This window comes from Rutidosis leptorrhynchoides, chromosome 3 (genome assembly GCF_046630445.1).
Source record: "Rutidosis leptorrhynchoides isolate AG116_Rl617_1_P2 chromosome 3, CSIRO_AGI_Rlap_v1, whole genome shotgun sequence".
NCBI lineage: Eukaryota > Viridiplantae > Streptophyta > Magnoliopsida > Asterales > Asteraceae > Rutidosis > Rutidosis leptorrhynchoides.
In genome coordinates this window covers 637729258-637739216 of record NC_092335.1, presented here as the reverse complement: position 1 = coordinate 637739216, position 9959 = coordinate 637729258, and the positions used below count along the sequence as shown (strand labels likewise).

Here is a 9959-nt window from a genome sequence, read left to right as displayed (position 1 = left end):
TCCCCAATCAATTTCAAACACCATCATCATTAAATTTCTAACTCCCCATTCAATTACACACACATTTACTTCATCCTCAATCAACTTACACATTTATTTATTTTGCTCAATGATATAATTTTAACAACAATAAATTCATTTCAAGAAATTTATCAAGGTATATTTCATTTCTCTTTTATTATGTATATTTTTAATATTCATTGTATTTTAATGTTATTTATTTATTTATTTAAGTAGTATGTATTTTGAATTGTTATTAGGTTAAAAATTAATTTTTAATTTGAATGTAGTTATTTGAAGATTATTTATCATCATGTTGAAGTTTAAAGTTGTCGTTGACTCGTTACCTTGAAACTTAAACAAACATAAGGTATATATTTCTTTATAACTTAAGTCATTCATGTATGATTTGTTGCTAGCATTAAGTTCATATATCATATATTATGCCACCTACAAGAATTACGTATACATGTGATGTCTAGCTTGTTAATTAGTTTTATATGTATATGTATAGATGGAACGTAGAAAATGGATGTACGAGATACCACGTCATAGTCATGAGTATCTTTCAAAGTTGTCTGAATTTATAAAAGTTGCCGACGTGGATCGAGTGAAAAAACAAAAAGAGAAAGCCCCATGTCCGTGTAAAAAATGTCAAAATTTCAATAGCTACGCGGACCTTAGTTTAATTAGCCAACACTTAATAGTAAACGGCTTTGTAGATGAGTATGATTGTTGGTCATGGCATGGAGAAACATTAGTAAATAATAACAATAATGTTATTTATGAACGTAGTGATGATGTTATTGATGAAAATATCGATTCGCGCAATGAAAGAAATATTGATTCAGACAGTGATGGTTATCTTGATGATTTAGACGATATGTTCCATGATTTGGAAGGTAATATTGATGAAACTAATTATAAAAAGTTTCAACAAGTTTTAACCGACTCGGAAATACCATTATATGACGGTTGTACGAAGTTTACCAAATTATCGGCTGTCTTAAAGTTGGTAAATTTAAAAGCGAACAACAATTGGAGCGATAAAAGTTTCACGAGCCTTTTAGAGTTATTGCACGAAATACTGCCTAAAGATAACGAGCTACCCGTTTCATATTATCGAGCAAAAAAAATTTTGTGTCCAATGGGATTGGAAGTTGAAAGAATACATGCATGTCCCAATGATTGTATACTATATAGAAACGAGAATAAAAACTTGCATCAATGTTATGTATGTGGTGCGTCAAGGTACAAGCAAAAAAAACAAACGGAAGTTGAAAGTGACGTGACGTGACAAAAAATGGCCCTCCGGCGAAACTATTGTGGTATTTTCCCATCATTCCAAGACTAAAACGATTATTTGCGAGCCCGAAAGATGCAAATTTATTGCGTTGGCACGCCGAAGAGCGTAAAAATGATGGAAAGCTGAGACATGTGGCAGATTCTTCTCAATGGAGGAATATTGATAATATATATACGGAATTTGGAAATGAGGTTAGAAATATTAGAGTTGGACTTAGTTCGGATGGTACTAATCCTTTTGGAAACATGAGCAGCCGTCATAGCACTTGGCCGGTTCTTTTATGTATATATAATCTCCCACCATGGTTATGCATGAAACGCAAATACATCATGATGTCCTTGTTAATCCAGGGTCCAAAACAACCCGAAAATGACATTGATGTGTATTTAGCCCCGTTAGTTGAAGACTTGCAAACGTTATGGAGTCCAGGTGTCCAAGTATATGATGCATATATGAAAGAGAACTTTAATTTGCGATGCATGATTTTTTGTACCATAAGTGATTTTCCGGCTTATGGAAATTTATCGGGTTATAGTACCAAAGGGATGAAGGTGTGTCCTATTTGTGAAAGCGAAACATGTTCGGTATGGTTAAAAAATTGTAAGAAACCAGTGTTTATGGGACATCGAAAATCACTTCCATTAACTCATCCATATCGTATGATGGGAAATTTGTTTGATGGTAATGATGAGGTTGATAGTCTACGTCCACCGTTGGATGGGGAAGCTACATTTGCGAAGGTTGAAAGCATTAACATTTTGTTTGGAAAAAGCAATACAAGTCGAGAGAAAGGGATTTGGAAAAAACGTTCTATTTTTTGGGATCTACCGTATTGGAAATATTTACATGTCCGACATTGTATTGATGTTATGCATATTGAAAAAAATGTTTGTGACAGCTTGATAGGTTTGTTGTTGAATATACCAGGGAAGACGAAAGATGGACGTAATGTTCGAAATGACATGGTCGAAATGAAAATCCGAAGTGAGCTTCAACCGAAGAATAAAGAAGTAGGAAAACTACCTTATTTGCCCGTCGCTTGTTATACCCTATCAAAGGCCGAGAAAATAAAATTTTGTCAATGCTTACATGGTGTTAAAGTTCCATCTGGCTATTCTGCTAATATCAAGAGTTTGGTCTCGATGAAAGACACTAAACTTATTGGTATGAAGTCTCATGATTGTTATGTTTTGATGACCCAAATGATTCCTATTGCAATTCGTGGAATACTTCCTGATCGAATCCGACATACAATCACAAAGCTCTGCTTGTTTTTTAATGTGATCCATTCAAAAGTGATTCATCCTGCTGTTTTGGATACATGGCAAAGTGATATTATCCTTACTCTTTGTCAACTTGAAATGTACTTCCCACCTTCATTTTTTGATGTAATGGTCCACCTCGTATCTCATATTGTGTATGAAATAAAGGCTTGTGGTCCTGTGTTCTTACGATACATGTATCCGTTCGAGAGATACATGGGGTTCCTAAAAGGTTATGTGAGGAATAAGAGTCGACCAGAAGGGAGTATTGTTGAAGGATATGTTTCTGAGGAGGTGATTGATTTTTGTAATGACTATTTGGAGGGTGTGAGGAGTATTGGTGTACCCGAGCCTCGTCACCAAGGTAGACTTCATGGAGTTGGAACAATAGGAAAAAAATTTGTTTATGATGACAAAAATTATATTCAGCAAGCACATTTTACAGTTCTCCAACACATGGTTTCAATTGCTCCCTACATACAACAACACATGACGCTATTAAAATCTAATAATCGCGACAAGAATGATAGATGGTTGTCAACTCAACATAACAAAAGTTTTGCATCATGGTTGAAGAAAGAGTAATCGATATTAAAACACATATAGTCAGGTTAATTAAAACAGTCCAATTGAAGTTAGGTTTTAGTATAGTCAGGTTAAAGATAACTGTTTGATTTTGGTTAAAGATAACTACTAGTAATCGATATTAAAACACATATAGTCAGGTTAATTAAAACAGTCCAATTGAAGTTAGGTTTTGGTATAGTCAGGTTAATTAGGCTGCTGCTGGTTTGGTATGGGATTAAAATAGTCACACGGGTCAAATTGGGTAGGGTTACCTTAAAGGAAAGTAAGCCGTTGTTGGTGCGAGGTTTAAAGAAAAGTGTTACATTTAGCATCAGAACAAAGTTGAAGCAGTACAAATGTATATAAAATATAACATTAATACATGCAAATTATAAATTCATGAATCTGTTTTCCTCAAAATGTTTACTACATTTGTTAACTTTCTTTGTTCAAAATGCTAACTGAATCTGTGATTTTTATGTTGTTGTAGGGTCCAACTAGTGCTATTTATTGCACCCTTATGGGGTGTAAAGGATTCGTTATGCTCTAGGGTTGTTGCAACCCACCATGACCGTGCAAGTAGATGGTGATCATGATGTGGAAGCTGGTCATGTATTTGTATTAGTGGACACCGTGGAAACCGAACATGAGAACTTTGATATTCCCATACCGCTGCCTACCCATACTAGTATGACTCTAGTTCAAGCTAAGGGTAGTTTTATTCAATGGCCAAGCAAATACCTTGAAATCTGCAAGGTACGTTTTATCCACGTTTAGATATATAACTGTATATATGTATGTAACTGTATGTATATGTATATTATTGTATGTATGTATATGTTTATAACCGTGTATATAACTGTGTATATATATGTATATGTATATATGTATGTATGTAGGTATATAGCTGTTTGTATATCTATATAGCTGATTGTATATGTATATAGCTGACTGTATATGTATATTGAACAAATAATTATATAATAATATATAAAACCTAGTTTTCTTAATAAAATGATTTATTTGAATGTATGCATTAGAAATAGACCTTTGGGTGATTTTCATTCTTTACATGTTCCTGCGTTAGTGTTTTTTTTTTTTTACTGTTTTTGGATAAAAGTTAAACCATACTGATCCGATTATAATTAAATATGTCCAAATTGCCATTAGTCTTGTGCTAATTAATGTCTCGCTTGGTCAAACTCGGTCAAACTCGGTCAAACTGGAAAAAATCGGTCTAAACTCGGGTACAAACTGATCGAGTACACACTGATCGAAATAGTCAAAATTGTCAAAAAGTGTATATTAAATGTTAAAATCATTTTTATATTTTCCATCTAATCTTTTTAAGGTAAATAAATGAGAATATCTTTAGGTTTTACACAAATAGTTACTTATCATTTCAAGTAATAAAGAAATACTACTTGTATCACTTAACGATATAACCATTTCAACCCATTAAGGTAGTTTCTGCCCAATTAAGCTTTCACCACAATTTACACGATGCATGCAAATTATTCCAACTTGTTTGAAGTTAATATCAGTGAATTATAACCAACACTCACTTGAATCATCTGATCAAAATCCTTCATTTATACAGGTTAACTTATTACACCATCTAACCATTAATTTTGACTAAAGTAGTCAACACTTTTAGGTCAGAAATCATACCTCAAGTTAATTATCGACGACCTTATATGCGTTCTATGGATAGTTGTCTAAATTTAGCTTTGACCTCAGTATAAACTGATCAGCAGCAGACCGACAGCAGAAGCTGCATCAGCAGCAACAGTAGAAGCTGATCAAAATTCTTTAAGTGTTTAAATGGGTATATATGATGTATTTAGGTGTTAAAAATGAATATTTATGATATTATTTTGTGATATGGGATAATATGATATTAATTCATTTAAGTTAGGAAGGTTATATATGTTGAAAGCATTGTTTGATATTACAATATTACAATTTTCATGATACAGCCATCAACTCCAATTTCATCACACGGTAAACAACAAGCCTCGTTGTCGAAGAAGGGTGCATCAAAAAAGGAATCAAATGAACACGCATCCAGAAAAAAACAAGCCTCATTGTCCAAGAGTTCAAATGAACTCAGGGAATTCCATGCTAGATATTATGAGGAAGTTAAAAACCGGCCCCCAAACGTGAAAAAACTTTATAAAGAATGGATGAAAAGAGTAAATCCGCTCACTGCTGGGATAACATTTAAGACTGATCAAGAAGTATTTGGCAATGACGATAGTCCTTATTCCAAAATGATGCCTGATGATATCATGGGGTTGATGACAAATAGATGGCTTGATATATCAATTATCACTTGGTTCTCGGTGTAAGTAATTTAGTTTATATAATATTATGTTGTGTATAAATGTTATTTGATAATATATATAATTATAATCATCATGTATATGTGTAGGGTTTGCTATAAACTTCAACAGAAATCAACTCTTAGACCACATAAATGCGTCTTTGTAAACCCATATATGATCTCCGAAGATATATGTGCTAAGGCACCCGAGCAAGTAGTTGGTCACATCAAGTCGGTAATCCACGATCGCGAGAAATTTTACATTTTACCATATCATCAAGGGTACGTACCATATGCCTTTAACCTTTTAAATTATACTACTTTTATGTAACTTGTGTATATTAGCTAAAAGGTTTTCAATTTGTTAGAAATCATTGGACCTTGTTTATCATATCTTTTTGAAAGGATCCGAAACTAATCATCCGGACGTTGTCCATATTGATTACAAACGAATTACAATAGTTGATAACATTGCGAGGTACTTGCCCTATATATGATACATCTTACAAACGTTGCATTTATTCTTAAAAGGCAATCTATAGTTACATCCAGAATTGACATAATCGCCTGACATTTCATAATATTCAGATGACATAAACCGCCATTTACTTAATAATAGTCTCTATGAACTTCAATGACTCGAATGCAACGCCTTATGATATAAGTCCTTAATAGCCTCAAGTAGTATCCTTAGTACGAGCTAATGCACAGCGGAAGACTTAATTCATACCTGAGAATAACATGCTTTAAAATGTCAACATAAAGTTGGTGAGATATAGGTTTAATGCCGGCAGCGATATATATATATATATAGACCACAAGATTTCATATATAAACATTTTCATAAAAATATTCTAAGTGGTTGAGCACTTGGTAACCATACTTAACATTCAATCACGTCGCATATTCCCTTTAATATGAAATCTTACTACACCGTACCAAGTGTAGTCACAAAACGAAGTACTGTGCAATCGTTGAATACTGGTCGTCCAGTCCGGTTGGGGTTGTCAGGCCCGATAGATCTATCAACAGGATTCGCGTTTACAATACCGCTGTAAATATTAGTTACCAAGCTACAGGGAAGTATGCCAGTGGTACAACTCAACGTAGAATATATTTTTCAGTTACTTGTGTCCATAACGTAAATCATTTATAAAAAACAGCGCATGTATTCTCAGCCCAAAAATATTTAGAGTTTAAAAGGGACTATATACTCACTTTCGTCTTGAAGATATATATATTTTGACTTGGTCTCCGGTTGATATCACGAACCTATCCATATATAATATATCAATACCTTTTCTTTTTAAACAAATGTCACATATATATACTTGTTATACTTTTAATACTTTTAATAATTCCTTAGTCCGTAGTTAGCAGTTCGATGTTAGTAATTCAATTTTAATGGTTCATTTTTAGATGTTTAATAAACCCCCAACGAAATAATAAAACCCCCATCGTATATGTATTGGTCGAGATTAATCTTGACCCACGGTACCGGTGTTGTCAAATGACGTGTTGCGTACATAAAGTACCGGTGTTGTCAAATGACGTGTTGCGTACAATCATGGGATCTTATGATTAATCTTCTCGTGTTGTTTACGGGTAATCCTGAACCATATAAAATTGAATTATAAGTACATATATATAAAATATCATGTTATCTTAAAAAGATGTGATTTATTTAATTTTTCCCAATTATTTTCGTGGCTAAACTAGTCTTGGATATCCGATTTTGTTTCGGTCATAGTTTCTTCGTTACAACTCCGTTTTCGTTGATTCAACTTGCCATCTCCTTGGATCGAGTCCCTCTTTAAGACTATGAACTGTAAATACCTTAGTTTGTAATCAAAATCACACGGCATAGGTGAAACTTTAGTGAAACTTATGAAGTTAAACATTTTTGTTACAAAAAATATCATTTAATGACCATTTTTCTAAAAATACTTATACTTTGAATTAAATCATGAAATTTTTATGTGTTAACATATTTATAGTAAAAATCATTTTTCCAGAGAATAAACTTCCAATTCAAAGTTTAAGATGGTTTTTAATTATCCAACCCAAAACAGCCCCCGGTTGCACTCCGACGTCGTAAAAACAGTTTTTAAGGTGTTCTTTGAAAAACCAAGTTATACCTTGTTAAATTAGCATATACTTAAGTTATATTACAGGTCTTGAAGTATTTTAAAAGTTAAGTTAGAAGGATCTATTTAGTTTGCAAACAAGTTTGAAAACTTTCAAACTATGTTCTTGTTGTTAAAATTGTATACCACAAAATATGATAGCTATATATTTATGAATCGAATAAAGTTATGAACATAGTTACTACCTCAAGTTCCTTGGACAAGGTTGCTGTAAAAGAGGAGTAAAAAGCTAGAACCAAAAGGGTGATGGAATTGGATGAAAGATTGGAAGTAAGTTTGTGTTCTTGGAAGGATTTCTTGAAGTGTTTTTGTAAGGTTTTCTTATGAGGTTTAAGTGTTGTTTTTGAAGCTAAATGATGGGGAAAATGCTTAGAGATGATCAAGTATGAAGTTAAGAGTATTTTTAGAGAGAAATGGAAGTGTAAGTATGAGAAAATGGGGTGAAGAAATGGTGTGCATGCATAAAAACGTTTTTAGGTTATAAAGGAAAAAAAAAATACCTAACTTTGTTTTCTTGCTAAATAATTCATGCTACTTGACAAATGGTTGGTTCCACATGTTTCTTAATCATTTAAGGCTGCTAAGGAGCAGATTTTTATTGGTATATACCAATAGTAAATACATCTAGAAGCTGCGTATGATACGGGTACATATACCCTAGGTATACGTATAGAAATCTTTGAGAAAACGGAACGAGGATTCAAATATAGCTATCTTTTGTAAATATACTTATATTGTTTTATGTATTTAAGTCTTTAAAAGTGATTAAATACATTACTTATACGATATATGTATAAACATTATAGGTCATAAGTATTTAAGTCAAATAACGTTACGTATGGTTATCGTTTTGAAAACTTAAGTTAGTAGTTTCAAAATATACTTATAACTTATTGTTATTAATACAAAATGAGATATTAAAACATTCTTAGATCATGTTAAATATGTATATATACATATATATACACAAACGTATAATTATCATATATTGTATAGTTCGTGATATCATCGGTCAAACTAGACGGTCAAACGTTGTGTAAAACTCTTTTCGAAAACATAAGTCTCAACAATTTGGATTACTTATCATGTTGGTAAGGTTTAATTTATGTAAATATTAATCTTATAAGTATAGAACGATCGAAAAAGTGCGGGTCAACTTTAGGGTTTTTGCTTATCGTGTCGGAACCATATAGAGATTAGAGTTTAAATTTGGTCGGAAATTTCCGGGTCGTTACAGTACCCACCCGTTAAAGAAATTTCGTCCTCGAAATTTGGTAGAGGTTGTCATAAATAACAATAGGAATGTTTTCATGACGAATATGAGGTAATAATGAAATTTTATCATTATTGAAAGATTTAGATAAAACAATTCGGTTATGTGAGACGCACGAGCGAAGCTATCACAAAAGAGTGAAATGAGTAAATATAGAATTGTTGTAACCGATGACGTGATTAGGATTGATTTCCGGAATTTATGGAAAATCTTACGTAATAAGATTTGGTTCTTTGGCGATCAAGATCTTCTTTGATTTAGTGCGGCGATCTGTTTCGATTTCTTTGTCTAATATTTTGCTATAAATCCATTTCCTTCTCTTCCTTATTTCCACAACTCACATCTTCTATCCTTTCTCCTTCAACTCATACCTTAAAGTATTCTTTTAAATGCTCCATCCCGTTCTAATTCTTGTTATACTTCTAACTTTCATATCTTTCATTCTTCTCTTTCATTTATCGCCAGAAGAATCTATTTACTTCTATCCTTTCCTCGGAATTATAATATTTTTAATTCTCCCGTGTCTTTACGTTGCAATACGTATTGATATACACGGTTTGTAAATCCTGGGTGATTTTCGGCCTTTGTATTCTTCATTATTTTTCAAAGCTTCATACTTTCGTTTTCTCTTCCTGACTTCGAGTCAAGCGAGTAATGGTCCGGAATTTGTAGATATGAGATTCGAAATGAGTATAGCTAATGCTCTAAGAAAGAAATGGTAATAGGACAAATTTTGATTTGTCAAATTACCAGAATACCCCGGAAAAGATAGAACTGTCAGGATGACATGTTCCTATTATGTTTGAGAATTGGATAGAATGTAAGAGCCGTGTAACATGGCACATGATGATGGTACTGTGAATCATCACATTTCATTAGAAACTTAACATGACTTACTGTAATATAATGAAGTTGATCAAGTTTCATTATATTATACTAATTCATGCATCAGTTCCCAACACTGCTTCAGAACATTCCTATTTTAAACTTGAAGGTTTTAGAACTTAGAAACTAACACAGTTTCTTTTATGTTGTAACGCAGATATTACGGAGAGATAAATATTCTCAGATAAGAATA

At 32.6% G+C, this 9959-nt stretch overlaps 1 protein-coding gene across 1 annotated transcript; it reads left to right on the top strand.

The window, feature by feature from the left end:
* The first annotated feature begins 514 nt into the window (after positions 1–514).
* LOC139902405 (uncharacterized) lies at positions 515–3153 on the top strand. The gene is made up of 2 exons (XM_071885035.1): positions 515–1251; positions 1350–3153. Exons 1-2 carry the CDS (start codon positions 515–517, stop codon positions 3151–3153), a joined length of 2541 nt encoding a protein of 846 aa, XP_071741136.1.
* The last annotated feature ends 6806 nt before the right edge of the window (positions 3154–9959 follow it).